The 17143-nt window shown below is 50.9% G+C and overlaps 1 protein-coding gene across 1 annotated transcript; it reads left to right on the forward strand.

Annotated features, from left to right (window-relative positions):
* Positions 1-2454: 2454 nt before the first annotated feature.
* Positions 2455-16974, forward strand: LRRC43 (leucine rich repeat containing 43). The gene is made up of 13 exons (XM_061140701.1): positions 2455-2547; positions 3870-4130; positions 4711-4821; positions 5409-5548; positions 8012-8250; positions 9135-9322; positions 10349-10578; positions 10754-10895; positions 11054-11209; positions 11300-11488; positions 11813-11843; positions 13423-13425; positions 16767-16974. The coding sequence occupies exons 1-13, from the start codon at positions 2455-2457 to the stop codon at positions 16889-16891; spliced, it is 1908 nt and encodes a 635-aa protein (XP_060996684.1). The 3' UTR covers positions 16892-16974.
* Positions 16975-17143: the final 169 nt, after the last annotated feature.

Genomic DNA, 17143 nt, shown 5'->3' on the forward strand with positions numbered 1-17143 from the left:
TTTGTTTTATTCTTTAAAAAGATGTATGGCTCCCTTTTTGTCTTATTTCCAAGTTCTAGGAAATTTTTCTAACAGTAGTAAAGGTGTTCTAATATAGGACAATCAAAAAGAATGAAAGATGTCCAAAACAGTGGGTGTTTTTGGATCACAGTCAGTAAATCGGACTTCCTCAAAATTAAAAAAATATAATTCTCTTCTAAAAACCCTGTTGAGAGGATGAAAAGACAAGACAAGCCAAGACTAGGGAAAAAAATGTTAACCAAATGCAAATCCAACAAAGGAATTCTGAGCAGAATATAGAAAGAATGCTCAAAACTCAGTTTTATGGATTAGGCAGTGGTTTCTTAAAATGACACCAAAGGCACAAACAACCAAAGGGGGAAATAAAAACAGATAAATTACATCTCAGCAAAATTAAAACCTTTTGCTTGTCAAGGGACACTACCAAGAAAATGAAAGACAACCTCCAGAATGGGAGAAAATCATGAACAAGACAGGGGGCTAGCATCCAGAACATATAAAAGCTCTTACAACTCAATGATAAAAAACAAACAGACCCAATTTTAAAATGACCAAAGTATTTGAATAGACATTTCTCCAAAGAAGACAAATGGCCAATAAGCGCATGAAAAGATGTTCAACATCATTAGTCGGGCATTGTTGTTGTTGTTGTTATTTAGTCACTCAGTCATGTTCCATTCTTTTGGGACCCCATGGACTGTATCCCACCAGTCTCCTCTGTCCATGGAATTCTCCAGGCAAGATAACTGGAATGGGTTGCCATTTCCTTCTCCAAGGGATCTTCCCAACTCAGGGATCAAACCCATGTCTCCTGCATTGGCAGGTGTATTCTTTACCACTGATCCACCAGGGGAGCCCAGTCAGGCATTCAGTTCAGTTCAGTCCCTCAGTCATGTCAGACTGAACTGAACTATACTCCTTTGCTGATTTGGAACCAGTCTGTTTGTTGTTCCATGTCCAATTCTAACTATTGCTTCTTGACTTGCATACGGATTTCTCAGGAGGCAGGACAGGTGGTCTGGTATTCCCATCTCTTTGTCAGGCATTAGGAAAATGCAAATAAAAACCACAAAGAGATACTACTTCATACCTATTAAGATGGCTATAGTTTTTGTAAATGTAAAATAGTTGGTGTTGGTGAGGATATTAAAAAAATGGAACTCTCATATATTGCTGGTAGAAATGTAAAATGAATGGTACAGCTTCTGTGTAAAATAGTTTAGCAGATCCTCAAAACGTGAAACGTTGAGTTACCACATGACCCAAAATTTTCATTCCTAAGTATCTACCCAAGAGAAATGAAAACTTATGTTCATACAAAACTTGTACATGAATGTTCATAGCTGCATTATTCATCAGAATCAAAAAGTAGAAACAACTCAGATGTCCTTCAACTGATGAATGGATAAACATAAGTGCCTTCTACCCATATATAGAATATTATTCAGCCATAAGAAGGAATGAATTACAGACACGCTGCAACATATCTGAACCTTGAAACTATTATGCTGTGTGTCCTTTTGGGATGAAGAAAAAAGTTGAAAATTAGATTACAGTGAGAGCTACACTATGGATATAGTGGCACTATGAATATACTTAAGAATTGTGCACTTTAAATAGGTGAATTTTAGTTACATACATTAGATCTCAGTCAAGATGTTGCATTTTCAAATTATAGGAACCAGAACCATCTCTTTTTATATATTTATTTTTATTTATTTGGCTGCACCAGGTCTTAGTTGCAGCATGCGGGATCTTTTGAGTTGCAGCATATGAACTGTTAGCTGCAGCATATGGGATCTAGTTCCCTGGTCAGGGATGAAACACAGGCCCCCTGCATTAGGACTGTGGAATCATAGCCACTGGACCACCAGGTAAGCCCCCACTCCCATCATCTTATCCCGTTAATTTCACAAACCGGTGCCCAGGAGTCCATTGCCAGCCGGGCAGTGATCTAGATGCTGAGGATGGAAAGAGGAATGAGATTGGACCAGTCTAAAGTGGGGCCCTGGTGCTAAATCTGTTGTCTGGGTGGACAGTGATTAAAACTTCTGACGCGGGGATTAAAGGGATCCACCTTGGAATCCACTGATTAGAGAGGACTGTTCGTTCTTGGATTCATTTCTCCTCCCTAGCTCCGCCAAAGGGGGATAAGAATTAATACTTTCTTCCGAGGGTGCTCCAGAGAAGAAACAGATTAGCAGCTAGGAAGCGCTCAATACCGGCCGGAGCCGCCACAGTAATCACCCCCAGGCGGTGGTGGGAAGAGTATTGTTAACCCTGCGCAGTTGGGTCTCTGATTCCTGGCTGCCGGAAAACTTTGTCCGCAAGCGAAAATAGTGGGTTCCAGGAGCTCCTGCGCAACCGCGCCTCCGCCGCCTGGGGCGTCCCGGGGGTCGCCTAGCAACCAGCTGGCGTGGCGAACGCGCGAGCATGGAGCCGGAGACCCGCACCTTGAGCGCCGCGGTCCGGGAGCACCTGCGACAATTGTGTCTGCACGAGTTCCCGTGCGGCACCGGCAGCTGGGTGCGGGCGCCTGGCGGGGCCGCCGGGGGAGGGGCTTGGGCGGGGATCTGGGAAACGGAGGGGACCGACCCGGGGCCAGGCCAGGGCCTAGGGACGCAGAGCGGGGCTAGGGAAGGGCTGGCCCCGGGTGCTGAGGGCGCCACCAGCCCCAGGAGTTGGTTGATATGGAGAAGCCTGGAGAGGATGTTTGGATCTGGGCGTTTGGGGAGCGTCCTGACCTAGGGGTGGGGGTGGGGGTGGACTGTGGGAACAGGGACGCTGCAGGGGTGGACGAGATAGGCCCCCACCTGTGGCCTGTGGGCGCTGACCCAGGGTAGAGGACAGGGACCCTGCCTCGAGCGGAGCGGGACCCCGGGGCAGGCTCTCTTAAAGACACCAGCCTCCTTTAGGGGTGAAATATCGTCCTGAGAGCAGGTTTACAGTTAGGACCCTGCTGCGATGTGGCCAAAGGGGCCGTCCTCATCAGCTAAGTGCAGGAGGAGCATGACCCTCAGAATCAGGGGCTTCTCAAGTGTGCCAGGAAGTCTTGAGTCCTGAATGGTTCCCATGGGCTTGGTGGGAAGCTTTTTGGTGTTCCTGTCCAGCTCTTTGAAACCCCATGGACTGCAGCACACCAGGCTTCCCTGTCCTTCACTCTCTCCCAGAGTTTGATCACACTCATGTCCAATAAGTCAGTGATGCCATCCGACCATCTCATCCTGTCGTCCCCTTCTTCTCCTGCCCTCAGTCTTTCCCAGCATCAGGGTCTTTTCCAGTGAGTCGGCTCTTTGCATCAGGTGGCCAAAGTATTGGAGCTTCAGTTTCAGCATCAGTCCTTCCAATGAATATTCAGGGCTGTTTTCCTTTAGGATTGACTAGTGCGAAGTTGGGACCCCACATTCCCTTGTCAGGCTGGTCCCCATTTTCATAGAAGAGAAAACCGAGATGTTAATCAAGGAACTAATTAACTTGTTTCATGAACAAACATTGACGGGGCCCCTACATTGTGCCTGCATTGTGCTGTGCTTTGGGGTTTCATAGACAGACGTCTCTCAAGACGAAGGAGTGGAAAACAGTAAACTCAAGGACCAAAATCTTTCATCTTCCACTTATGGCATCTAAAGGGCCAGATGTTCAGCCTTTGCCACCTCTGCTTCAGAAACCTTTCCTTGGCTAATTACCTCCCACAGATCACCTTTTATACCTCCTGGCTTCTAAGCTCACCCTGATAGTCCTGTCTTATAGTCTATTCCATTTTGAGAGTTTTGAATCCTTGAGAGAGGGCGAGTCATAAAGAGAGAAATTCTGTTCCCTCCCCCCCCCACCCCCACCCCTTACTGCAGAATAAGTCACGATTTCTTCCTCAAACTAGCCGAGCATGGCGGGAGCTGATCCCCAGAGAGGAGAGGGCCCTGAGTCCTGGGGAGGAGACGGTGGAGGATCTGCTGGGCCTAGTCCGCAGCACCCACTCACCCTGGGCTCTGGTGGAGGGCTCAAGCGCAGAGGACCTTTTCCTGAAAGAGCTGGCCATCCAGAATCCACTGATGCTCAAAGACAGCTTCTTCTACACCTACTTCAGGTCGCTCCGGGTGGTGGACAAGGATGTGAGTGCTGGGAGTGAGGCTCAGGTACAGGGCTGATGAGAGGGGAGACATTTGTCTTATGGGACCGGGTGGTAAGACCTAGCTCTGCCCTCCTCCTGATTAATCTCACCAGCTGGTCCACAGAGCAGGGCTACCAAGCCTGGCAAACTGGCCCAGTTTGTCGCCGCAGAGAAGGGAGGCCCAGCCAGGATGCCCCGTAATGTCCTTGGAGCCAAAGTCAACTGAGGATTCATAGACAGGTCCCTGAAGTTTCTGGCCTGACCCTGCGGGATGGAGACTAGAGTGGTCCCTTAAGACCACACGGTTCACCATGGCTCTGATTCCTGCCCTCGGGAGCTGACAGTCCAGCAAGGGACACAAGACAGGGAAGCTGGAAGGGTGTCAGAGGAGGGGTGAGGCTTGAGAGGTGGGACACCGCTGCAGGCCCTGGCAGAAGGCTGCAGGGAAGGCACAAAGAGAGGAAGGGGGTTGGGGTGTGGGGCAGTCACCCTCTGGGGCTGGACGCACCGTTGCTGTCCTCCAGTAGACGCCAGGGCCGCCCCAGCCACTGCAGCTCCGATCTCCCTTTCCTCCCTTCCAGGTGAGCCTGGTGGACAAAGAGCTCCTGAAATTTGTGAAGCTTAAAGAGTTGGTGCTGAGTGCTAATCAAATCAAGGAGATTGACACCACCAACCTGCCCCCAACTCTCAAAGTAAAGGAGCCCAGGTTCCATTCTGGGTCTTGGAACCAGAGCTGCCCAGAGACCCTGCCCCTCCCTTGCCCACTCCCCAAGAGGTTTGACCATCATGTCTGTGTGCTAAGGGTGGGTCCAAGGCTTTTGAAAGGTTGGCCAGATGCCTTAAAAAGTGAAACACAGGATTTCCACGTGGCCCAGAAATTCCCTTCCTAGGTATACACCCCAAAGCCTCGAAGGCAGGGACTTAGATTCCTGTACGCCAGTGTTCACCAACCCAAAGGCTGTATTTACTTTATTATTATATTTTTACGTTATTTTTTAATATTTATTTACTTGGCTGCACTGGGTCTTAGTAGCAGCATATGGGATCTAGTTCCCTGACCAGGACTTGAACCTGGACCCCCTGCACTGAGAGCGTGGAGTCTTAGCCACTGGACCACCAGGGAAGTCCCTCTTCCTGGATCCTTAGAAGGGAGTCCAGGTGGGCCCAGAGAGACAAGGCCTGAGTACTTCGCAGCTCCCCTCCTAAGTTGCCCAGAGCTGAAGGAGGAGGTGGACTCTGATCTCCCTGGGCTCATGGGCTGCCTGTCCACTCGTCTCAGGTCCTGGAGCTGTACGGCAACAAGATAACCAGCATGCGGTGTCTGTGCCATCACCCGCCCCCGCAGCTCCAGCACTTGGGGCTGGGCCACAACAAGCTCCTGGGGCCCCTGGAGAGTCTGTACGTCACCAGCGACCACTGGTAACTCGGGAGCTCCCCGTGGGAAGAGGGGGGAGGGGATTGAGCGCGCCACGTGGGCCCCTCTAAGCTGGGGGCTTGGAGAACTCAGCTTTGCTCTTTTCTGTAATAACTCCTGGTTGGCTGCTAAGTCCAGACTTAGGGTTTTTTCCTCTGACCCCATGAACCAAAAATCCCACTGAGGCCCAGGGAAGGGCACCAAGAGCCAATGAGAGTGAGTGGACCTTTTGCTTTGAGAACGTGTTTCCAATTCAGGATTCCTGTTGCCGTTCGGGCTAGTGAATTCTTGGTTCTGAGGGCCATCCTGCAGCTCCCTGGCCTCCGCCCATCAGAGGCCAGGAGCGTCCACCCCAGACCTGCTGTGATGACCCAAAGTGCCACACGGCCACTGGGGGGCAAAGCCACCCCCACCTGAGAACCACTGCCCTACAGACAAGTCTGCTTTGACTTTGTCTCCTTGGTGGGTGAGCAGTAGGCAATCTGAGACATCTGAGGGCAGCTGAGACCACCCGTGAAAGCCCATCAGAGGAGGGCCTTCCCCGGCAGTCCAACAGTTAGGACTCTGCCTTCCAATGCAGGGCATTGCAGGTTCGATCCCTGGTTGGGGATTCCACATGCCTTGGGGCCGATAACCCCTAAAACATAAAACAGAAACAACATTGTAACATATTCAATAAAGACTTTAAAGATGATCCACATTAAAAAAAAAAACAAAAAACAAAAAAAACCCTCCCTCAGAGGAAGCGGGGCCAGAGAGGCCTGTTGAAGCCTCTATGAGGATTCCCAGGGCTCAGAATCCCGGGCAGACCTCCCTGGGCTGAGGTTCACGACAGTTCTTTCCTCACAGCCCAGGAAGGCCTCGAGGAGCAGGACAGCTTTCCCAGGTGGCCTGGGAACGTGCTCATGGAAGGCCTGTCTCTGACCCTAATTTCCTCCTTCCTCTTCTTTCTCTATCTTGGCAAAGCTGCCTCTGCACAGCCTTGACCATGCATGATTCCATATCCCTGACTTCCACTGACCTCCGTTGTCAGGGAAGCTGCGAAGCGTAGAAAGAGAACGCACACTTTGGGCTGTGTGTGACAGCTGAGTTCAGAACTCTGCCAGAGTTCTAAGCATTCTGGTTATTTTTTGTTAATTTATTCATTTAAAATTTTTGGCCACACGGCATGTAGGGTCTTAGTTCCCCAACCAGGGACCAAACCCGTGCCGTGGAAGCGCAGAGTCTTAACCACTGGACCTCCAGGGACGTCCCTTAAGTGTTCTGGTCTTTGATTTGGAAAACAGGCTTAAGATAACGTCACCTGATTGGTGCTGAGTGTGGATTTCATAGAAACATGTATGTGTGAAAGCTCCATCTTTTGCTGTTTTGAATTTAAAAGGAGGGTACATGTCCTGCGAATCCATCTTTCTGATGCTTTCACCAGTTCTCCTGAAGGAGGCTGGTACTATGTAAAATCTGTGTGCCGGTCCAAACGAAGTATTTTCGGATATTTCTGTGACTGGCTGGTCAACATCAGGACAGGATGAGAGGAGGGAAGAAGGGCAGGTGCGGCGGGGAGATGGTCGCGTGTGACGGCGGGATTGCGCTGATGAGGTGTCCCCTTGTGAACTGTTGCTATTGCCTCTACTCCCAGAGCTGGAATCCGTTCACTTTCTGTTTTGCACAGTAGGGAGGCCTGCCACCAGGTGGAAGGTGCGGGGCGCCTCCTCTGTCCCTAGCGGCTGGTTCTTCTTCACCCACTTGCCCCAAGAAACAAACCAGGGACTTCCCTGGCAGTCCACTGGCTAAGACTCCACGCTTCCAAAGCAGGGGGCCTGGGTTTGATTCCTGGTCAGGGAACTAGATTCCACATCCATGACCAAGAATTGGTGCAGTCAAATAAATATGTAAACATTTAAAAAAATAAATAAAAGGAACGAACCAGACTGCTTCCCATGGTCGTGGCCTGGTCTGACTCTGGGGTACTTCTTCTAGCTTCTAGACCCTTCGAGCCTCACACTCCCTCTTCCCAGGCCCCCCTGTTTGTCGGGCTCTCCTACCCCATCCCCACGGCTCCTCCGTACAGAGGCCTGCCTCCACCTTCCTCACCGGTCTGTCCGTCTCTGCTGAGAACCTTCTAGATGTATGGGAGATAGCCAGATGGTTAGCTGAGAAGAGGTCTATACACATACAAGTTGAGTGGAGGCAGGATGTGACAGCCACCTCTGTGCACAGCAAGAGCAAGGGGGTCGGGGGAACCGGGGGCTCCATCCAGACAGGGGGCTAACTCGGGTCGAGAGCAGCCCGAGGCCTGAGTGTCAGGGCGGGCCACAGTCTCCCATCCCGCCCTCAGCACCGGGCCTTGTCCAGCCAGGACTCAGGCTGCTGGGGGTGCTGGCGGATGCAGTGACAAGACCCCGGCTGCCCGTCCCCACCCCTCTGCTCACCTGGCCTCGTGCTCCTGGGCCGTGCCGCTCACCTTTCAGGCCCAACCTCGTCTCCCTGGACCTGAGCTTCAACAACCTGACGGACCTGCAGGGCATGGTGGCCGGCCTGCAGACACTGCCACACCTCAGGCTGCTGCTTCTCCAGGGCAATCCACTGGCCCTGGTGCCCCACTACCGGGGCCTCACCATCGACAGCCTGGCCAGGCTCTGCGTGCTGGACGACATCACCATGGCATCCAGCGAGAAGCATCTCTTCCGGGGGCTCAGCCACAGCGAGGGTGAGGGGGCCAAGGCGCAGGGCGTGGGGGAATTGTCAAGGGGGGCCCCCCGGCCCACCCACCACCCTACTGGGTACACACGTCTTGTTTGTCACCCAGCTCCCCGGCTGACTCAGACCCCGGTCAGGTGTAACTCGCTTTCTTGGGCAGAGTTCTCTCCCAGATTTTGATCCACGTGATTGAGATTTGGGGACAGAAATGGTAGGAGGTCGGGACCGTCACGGTCCCCTCCCTTCCTTCTGAGACAAATGGGAAACATTCTTTAAATCAGCTTCTTGGCTTGCTGGTGGCTTGAGATCACCCCCTTGTGGCTGTACCAGAGTCTTCTCAAGGTCAGGATGATGAAACATGGCTAATAATAGCTCCGCCTCCTGCGTGTCAGGCACTGGCTAAAGTAACATAGTCTCCATCTGCAAGCATCCTGCAAAGCAGCTCCTGCCGGTTCCATTATACAGATCAGGAAAACAAGGCTGAAGAGGGGCGTCTTGCCCAAAGGAAAGTGAAAGTGTTAGTCACTCAGTCATGTCTTGACTCTTTGTGACCCCATGGACTGTAACATCTGTCCTTGGACTTCTCCAGGCAAGGATACTCGAGTGGGTAGCCATTCCCTTCTCCAGGGGATCTTCCTGACCCAGGGATCGAACCCCAGTCTCCCGCATTGCAGGCAGATTCTTTACTGTCTGAGCCACCAGGGAAGCCCATGAGACTTACCCCAGTTCCCTGTGTGTGGAACTTGGCAGTGCTGGGGCATGAAGCCAAGTCTGCAAAGTGAGGCTCAGCCCGGCTCAGGGCAGGAGGCAGGAGGCGTGCTCACCCGCCCTCATTGCCCTGTCTGTTCATCTCATCCCTCGGTTCCCCTCACCCCTGTCCGTTCCCTCCTGCAGATCTCCTGGCGCCCGAGGCGCAGTTACTGGTGACTGTTGGAAACCTCCGAGGGGTGCTGGACTCCTCGGTCTTCGATCCAGAACCAGGGCCCCAAGGCCCTTTCATCACTTACAACTACTATGTGACGTACGATTTTGTGGAAGATGAAGAAGGTGAAGGAAGTCAATACAGCGGCGTCCTGGCCGAGGTGGGTGCCCGGGGCAGTTCTCCTCTCAGGTTCTCAGGGTCCCCTGTGCAGACAGGATGGCTGTAGGGGCCCAGGAAGCCCCTTAACATGGATCTTTCCAATTCATACCCTCCTCTGAACAGGAAGGCAGCTTCTGCTCAGCCCCTTTCCTGAAGCTGGTGTTGCTGGTGTGATCAGTCACTTCAGTCGTGATCCCCTGGACCGTAGCCTCCGGGCTCCTCTGTCCTTGGGCTTGTCCAAGCAAGAATACTGGAGTGGGTTGCCATCTCCTCTTCCAAGGGATCTTCCCGACCCAGGGATCAAACCCACATCTCTTACATCTCCTGTATTAGCAAGTGGGTTGTTTACCACTAGCACCACCTGGGAAGCCCCTTGAAGCTGGAGTGATTCTCAGTCATGCTCACCCCTTCCTAATCCCCCTTGAAATGAAAGCAAAGGACCTAACAAGGGAGCAGCCCATATTCTCGGGACTAGGCTGCTAGCCTCCCAACCCTGTTCTCCAGCTCCCCCTATACCTCCCCTCTCCCCTCCCATCACAAGAAAACCCAACAGTGTCATCTGACTAGGAGAAATGTGAGGGTTTCCTAACTTGTGAAGAAATTGTTACTATTTTTACTCTTTACCGTTATTATTCATCTGTTTATTTGTCTGTGCCGGGTCTTAGTTGCAGAATGTTGGATCTTCCATCTTTGTTCTGGCATGCAGGATCTTTAGTTGTGGCATGTGGGATCTAGTTCCCTGACCAGGGATTGAACCCAGGCCCTCTGCGTCGGGAGCTTGGAGTCTTAGCCACTGAACGTCCAGGGAAGTCCCTGTCTTTACTCTTAACATAGAACTTTCAGAAGAATCAAGACGAGGTGTTTTGTTTGTTCGATTGGTTGGTTTTTAACTCCCTGCCCTCTAAGTCCGTGTGTTTCTTTGCTTCACGTCCGTCAAGCACAGGTGCCTGTTCACACGCTGTGCACGTCGTGTCAGGCGTGAGCTCTGAGGCTGGCAGTCTTGAATGTATCTTCACGTCTTTGACAGATCATCAAGCCTCCCAGCATGGAACAGTTGGATGAGGACATTCTGGAAGAAATCATCGAAGACATAGAAGAGTCCTTGGAATCTGGGCTGGCCTCCCTGTCCGAGTCGGGGGAGCTGGAGGAGTCCATTGTCTCTGGCGCTTCCGAGCCGTTGCCACGGTCCATAGACTCTGCAGAAGAGCTGGCCAAGCTGCGGCCGCTCCTGGATCCCCAGCTCTGCCCATCCCCAGGGTAAGGATGCTCACGTGGCTGGGGGCCGGGCCCAGACTACACCGGGTGTTTATTGTTCTCTGTGCCCCCATCCCTCCTGGCCTTCTGTTCCTGTCTGTACCCGCGTATTGCTGATCTTCTCAAAGCCCTCCCCGGATGGCACAGCCCCCCACCATATGGCCTCTCTCCTCCCAAGGACCGTGCTCTTCAGCACGGTCCCCAAGCCCTGGTCTGACGTCATCCCCTGCAACTACGAGATGCAGCACACGCTGAGGGACCTGGTGCCACTCAAGGCCTTCCTGCTCTCGGGGACCGTAGTCACCGTCGTGGAGGAGAAGGTGGGCGCCCGCGCTCTCCAGGGCTCATACGCTGCCCCTGTCTCCTGTGCTCTGCTTCTCTGTAGCAGGGCACCTGTAGCCCTGCTCCCACATTGGCAGGGTCTCTGTGCTTTTCCAGAAAGATCCTGGCTAGCCCCCTCCCCACCTCCACCTGCTAGATTCTCTCCTGGCCTGTGGAGCAGCCGTCTTCCGCAGACAGTCCCTTGGCTGCTAAGAAGGGCAAAGCAGAGAAGGACAAGAAGGAGAAGGAGAAAGACAAGAAAGACAAGAAGGGCAAAGACAAGGCAGGCAAAGGGGAGAAGGAGCCCCCCAAGGTACCTCCAGGTGGGAGTGGCGGCCTGCGTGGTGGGAGGCTGCTCCTGGCCCCTGCCCTCCCCGTCCACCCACCTGGCCTCTCTCCACAGGCGCAAAAAGGGAGCAAGAAGCAGAAGGAGCTTCCCAAGGAGCTGCACCAGGACCCGCCCATCCCGCGGGTGCTGGGCAGCAGCCCGGTGGTCCTAGAGCCCCTGCTGGCGGGGGAGCCGTTCGTGTCTACCGTGTGCAACTTTGGGGTGATCCGGACCTTGGAAGCTGACCGGCTGACACTTAACAGGGTATAACGCTCCCCCCCACAACACACACACCCCTCCCCCGCCCACAAATGCCTGGTCTTGGAGGGGGAGGGGAGGGAGAGGGAGGTGGGATGGGGAAGGGGGAGCAGAACCACAAGAGGGCGGGGGTGGGGGCATGCAACACGGGTCACCTGAGTTCGAGGGGCCAGGCAAGTGGGCAGGCTGGGCAGCTCCTCTGGAGGAGACCCTGCCTCACCTCCCTGGTCTAAGAGCCAGGGAGCTCTCACCCACCAGGGTCTGTACCCACCCCTCCTCCGGTACCCCGCCACTCCAGTGAGGAACTTATTCTGTGGTTCTCTCTCTCAGGATGCAAAGAAGAACAAGAAAGGTAAAAAAGGTAGGTGCTGAGGGGCAGAGGGCAGGGAGGGTTTACCAAGGACCAGCCCTGGGCCGTTAGGGTTGCTGTAAGTTGCCCCAGGGCAGGTGGCGAATAAACACCGGATGTTGATTTCCAGCTGCTCTGGAGGTGAAGTCCAAGACCAAGATGCCAGCAGTACCAGGTGACAGTCCTCTTCCTGGTTGGCACCTTCTCCCTGGGTCCTCACCTGGTGGGAGAGGGGCCAGAGCCGCCACCCCCTCCCCCCCCCCCCTCATGACATAATCACCTTCCAAAGGCCCCACCTCCCAACAGCATCACCCTGGGGGGCTGGGATTTCCATGCAGGAATTGGGGGAAGGGCACAAATATAGCAGGACTCCCTGAGGGGTCAGTCTGACTGGGGACTGAAGGGAGGAAAGATGGAGAATCCTATCTTCCAGCTGATGGGAGGGCCATGCCTACGCTGAGGACCAAACCCTGAGTCTGCCCTGTGGCCCTGTGCACAGGGGCCTGCCGCGGTCAGGACCAGGGCAGGACAGGCATCCTGGGGCGGGGCCGGGATGGCGTAGGAGGGGAGGGGAGGCTTCAGGGTGCCCAGTGTCCTTCCAACTCAGCAGTAGTCTTGCTCCTACAGGGCATGCTCAGTTGCTCAGTCATGTCTGACTCTTTGTGACCCCATGGACTATGGCCCGCCAGGCTCCTCTGTCCATGGGGATCCTCCAGGCAAGAATACTTAACCCTCCTCCAAGGGATCTTCCCCACCCAGGGATCGAACTTGTGTCTTATGTCTCCTGAATTGGCAGGCAGGTTCTTTTACCATGTGAGCCCCACCTGGGAAGCTCCTGCAGGGCATTAGCGCTTCTTTGCTGTATGAGAATCTTGGGCTTGTTGGGTGGGCAGTGGCAGCATTGAAATAGGTAAGTTTTAGATTTAATTTTTAGAACTGTTTGGCTTATGGGGAGAGATGGAAGACATTGCTCAGTTGGGAGACTGCTGCAAAAGTCTAAAGTGAGATCACAGCAGTGCTGTTAGTAGCAGGCAATGTGGAAACAGCCCAGATGACCATCAGTGAATGAACTGGATAAGCAAAATGTGATCTACCCATACAGTGGGATTTTTTTTTTTTTTTAATATATCCCAGAATAGTATAGGTCTTTATTTTTTTTATTATTATTATTATTATTTTTTTTTTTCCAGTGGGTTTTGACAGTGGGATTTTTTAAAGAAAAAAATTATTTGCTGTGCTAGGTCTTAGCTGTAGCAGGCCAGTTCTTCAGTTGCAGCATGCATGATCTTTAGCTGTGGGACTTGAGACCTTTTAGTTGTGGCATGTGGGATCTAGTTCCCTGACCAGGGATCGAACCCGGGCCCCCTGCATTGAGAGCTCAGACTCATCTTAGCCACTGGACCACCAAGGAAGTCCCCATACAATGGGGAATTATTCCATCATGAAAAGGAATGAAGCCCTGACACATCCAACTCCGTGGGTAAAGCTTGAAAACTCAGTGCTAAGGGAAAGAAGCCAGACACCAAAGACTGCGTAGTGTATGATTCCACTTTATATGAAATGTCAAGATTAGTCAAATCCATAGAGACAGAGAGTAGATCAGTGGTTGCCTGGAAGTGAGGGAGGAGAAAGGGGTGTGACTGCTTAATGGGTTTCCATTTGGGGTGATGAAAATGTTCTGAAATTAGTGGTGATGGATGCACAACATTGTAAATTTACTAAAAGTCACCGAACTGTATGCTTTTAAATGGTTTAAATGTTTTGAATTTTATGAGAATTTTCTCTCGCTGGAAAAAAAAAGTCACCTTAAAAAGAAAAAGCACTTAAGGCAAGAATCAGAGGCTGGGTTTAGGAATGGGTGGTGGGGATGGTGTGGAAAAGACGGAGCAGAGAGCCGTGAGGAAGACGAAACAGGCCGACCTGGTGACTGGGAGCAGTGCAGGTGGGACTTCTGCCTGGCAGAGATTGGGGCCCCCGGGGGGAAGATGAGCTCAACTTTGGGGACGTGAAGTTGAGAAGTTGAATCGAGTGGTGCATCCAGTTCCCGTGGTTGACAGTGCTGCTGAGTTGCCTCCTCTTCTTTGACTCCATCTCCTCTGCCCTGGTCAGACCACTTAGTGGTCTTCACTCAGAACGACTGCAGTTTCCTTAGCCTGCACGGGGGAAGTCTACTCAGAGTACTTACTGTATACTTCCCACTCACTCCGCTGCTGCTTCTCGGGTCAGTCAGCTTCAGTGGCCCTTCTTCAGGGAAGCTGATCATCTGGTTGGGGTTAGGCCCTTTATCTCCTTCACAGCATCCTGTTCTCCTTTACAGGAAATCACAATGATCACAGGTGTCACAATGATACCTACATAGATGTGAATCTGTGTAGGTGCTTAATTTTTAAAGATTTATTTATTTATGGCTGCACTGGGTCTTCATTGCTGCACGCAGGTTTTCTCTAGTGGCGGTGCATGGGGGCTACTCTCTGGTTGCAGTGCAGGGGCTTCTCACTGCAGTGGCTTCTCTTGTTGCAGAGCATGGGTTCTAGAGTGCGGGCTCAGTAGTTGCAGCACACGGGCTTAGTTTTCCCACAACATGTGAGATCTTGGGCTTCCCTGGTGGATCAGATGGTAAAGAATCTGCCTGCAATGTGGGAGACCTGGGTTCGATCCCTAGGTTAGGAAGATTCCCTGGAGGAGGGCATGGCAACTCACTCCCATATTCTTGCCTGGAGAACCCATGGATAGAGGAGCCTGGTGGACGCAAAGAGTCCATGGGGTCGCAAAGAGTCGGACACAACTGAGCAACTAACACACACACACGTATGTACACACGAGTAAGCTCTCATAGGGCAGGAGCTATGGTTGTATACTTTAAAGCCACGCAATCTCCAGCTCCCAGCACATCGATTGAATGAATGAATCAGCTTATAGATGGTGTTTAAAGCCACGAAAATATGAGTTTGTTGATAGAAGAGTAAAGGGTTGAGCCCAGTACCCTGGGAAACACTACAGATTCTGAGCAGGAAGGGAAAGCAAGACCTGAAAGGGTCAGATTTAACTGTGTCCTAAAACAAAACCCAAGGATATTGATAAGAATACAGAAATAGCCAAGCCAAGGTGAGGTAGCCAGCCACTCAGGGTAAGTTCACAATGTCTGCCACCCAGTGAGAAATTACCAGGCATGTAAAAAAGCAAGACACAGTATATAATGAAATTGAATCAATTGTAATTGACTCAGCAATGACATATATTATAGAATTCATAGACAAGGACATTAAAGCTGTCTTTGTCATTATATTCCATATAGCCAAGAAGCTAGAGGAAAGATTGACCATGTTACATAGTGACATGGAAGATAAGTCAGAATTTTAGAGATGAAAACCACAGTATCACTTGAAAAATGTACTCAGTGGGATCAATGGCAGATTAGACAATGCAGAAGGAAAACTGAGGAAACTAACTTGAAGCAGTAGAAACTATCCAGAGTTAAACTCAGAGAGAAAAATGACTGGAAAAAAAATGAACAGAGCATTAGTGATCAGTGACTTATAAATTCAAAGGAAATCACATTCACAGAGTTGGAGCCCCCAAAGGAGAGTGGGGAGGGAAGAGAGAAATTTAAGTTGATAGTTTTCAAGTTTGAGTGTTTAAATGTCCACTGTTCTCCTGCTGTCCTCTGGTTTGCATTTTTTTTTTCTGATGATAAATCTAATGTCATCTTTATTCTTTGTTCCTCTGTATATAATGTGTCCTTTTTCTCTCTCTTTAAGCTTTAAAAGTTTTCTCTTTATCACTGATTTTAAGCAATTTTATCATTAAGCCCTTGGATTAAAATGAGCTTAAAGAAAGCTTTTACTTTTTACATTTTTGCTAATTTCTTTAATCTCTGGCTTAACTGAGGAAGCCACATATGCAGAGGTGCTTCTGCAGTCAGTCTCTGTGATGTTTGCTGTAGTTAAAGTGTATGAAGAAAATCTATTCTCACATGGACATGCAACTGGAAAAGAGGGAAATACCTTAATAGACTTTTAAATAATTGTGGCTATTCTTTGACATTACATTAGGCTTGACAACTAGTAGTTTTTAAAAGAAGATTGTTACAACGTGGAAACAATCTATATGGAAGAAGTTTTTCATAATAAGTTATGTTAAATTCATTAGTCTACATTGCCTTTTTTTAAAAAAACAAAAAACACTGCATTTTGAACATCTGTCTTATGCATGAACAATTGCTAACATCTGGTCATTGTTTTTTGTAAAATACTGGTTCGCTGAGTTACACATATTTTCCAACTGTTCACATGTTTCTTTATCCATTATCTCCAAATCACCTTCTTTATTATCAAACCTATCATTGGAAAAGTCTTCCAGTATTGGAAAACTGTTAAGTTCATGGTCGCAGATACAATGTTACAAAGTTCTACTTGAAAGTGCAAATGTTATAAATGTATTTATCCAAATGCTTTCAAATGTTTTGCCTGGAGTGCCAGGCTTGCTTCATTCGTTTTTAGAAAATATTTGCCAAATATTCACGTTGAAATAACCATTTAAAAAAAAATGTATTTATTTGGCTGCCCCGGCTCCTGTGGGATTTAGTTCCCTGACCAGGAATGGACCTGGCCCCTTGCATTGAGAGTGTGGGGTCCTAGCCACTGGGCCCACCAAAGAAGTGCAGAAATAACCATATTTTGTCAGCCTTCTTTCAAGTGAAAAAGATGTCCCAAGAAAAAGCAGCTAGTTCATCTTGTAACTCAAATTGAAGCTTGTTGAATGACTTGATTAGATGTGATTTATGCCTTATTACGGTTAAGACCCTAGGGCGATTCTGAAACCGTGCTGGCCTGGGGACCCAGGTCAGGTTTGCATTTTGGGGACGGAGTCGCCCGGGTCGGCCGTGCACCGCCAACCCGCTCATCGCCCCGGATTCACATTTTCATATTCCCTCAGAAATAAAATCTTTGGTTTCAGTGTACGAAAGTGACTATCAGCCCGAGCCCCTGACGGTGGAGATCCAGATCCAGCTGATCCAGTGGCGCTCGACGGAGGAGGCGCTCCGGGGGCTCGTCCTGTAGGGCGGGATTAAAGGTGGTTCTGACACCGTTGATGTCCGGCCGGTCCAGTTCTGACCCCGCGACTCTCTGGCCTGTCTGGTTCTGACACCGGTCTGTCCGGCCGCCGCCGTGCGTCCGGGGAGCGGGGTGCTGGCCAGGAGGAGCGGGGAATGCCTGGCTAGGGAGGAGCAGGAGGCTAGCCCCGGGTTGGGGGGAGCTGGCCAGGGAGGAACGGCGTTGGGGGTAGGGGTTGGCCTCGGGGAGGGGAGAAGG

The sequence above is a fragment of the Dama dama genome, chromosome 5 (assembly GCF_033118175.1).
Source record: "Dama dama isolate Ldn47 chromosome 5, ASM3311817v1, whole genome shotgun sequence".
Taxonomy (NCBI): domain Eukaryota; kingdom Metazoa; phylum Chordata; class Mammalia; order Artiodactyla; family Cervidae; genus Dama; species Dama dama.

Coding starts and splice junctions, on each gene's coding strand:
- LRRC43 (XM_061140701.1), top strand. CDS start 2,455: ATGGAGCCGGAGACCCGCACCTTGAGCGCCGCGGTCCGGGAGCACCTG. Junction 4,131..4,710: donor TCCGGGTGGTGGACAAGGAT/GTGAGTGCTGGG, acceptor CCTCCCTTCCAG/GTGAGCCTGGTGGACAAAGA. Junction 11,210..11,299: donor GGGAGAAGGAGCCCCCCAAG/GTACCTCCAGGT, acceptor CTCTCTCCACAG/GCGCAAAAAGGGAGCAAGAA.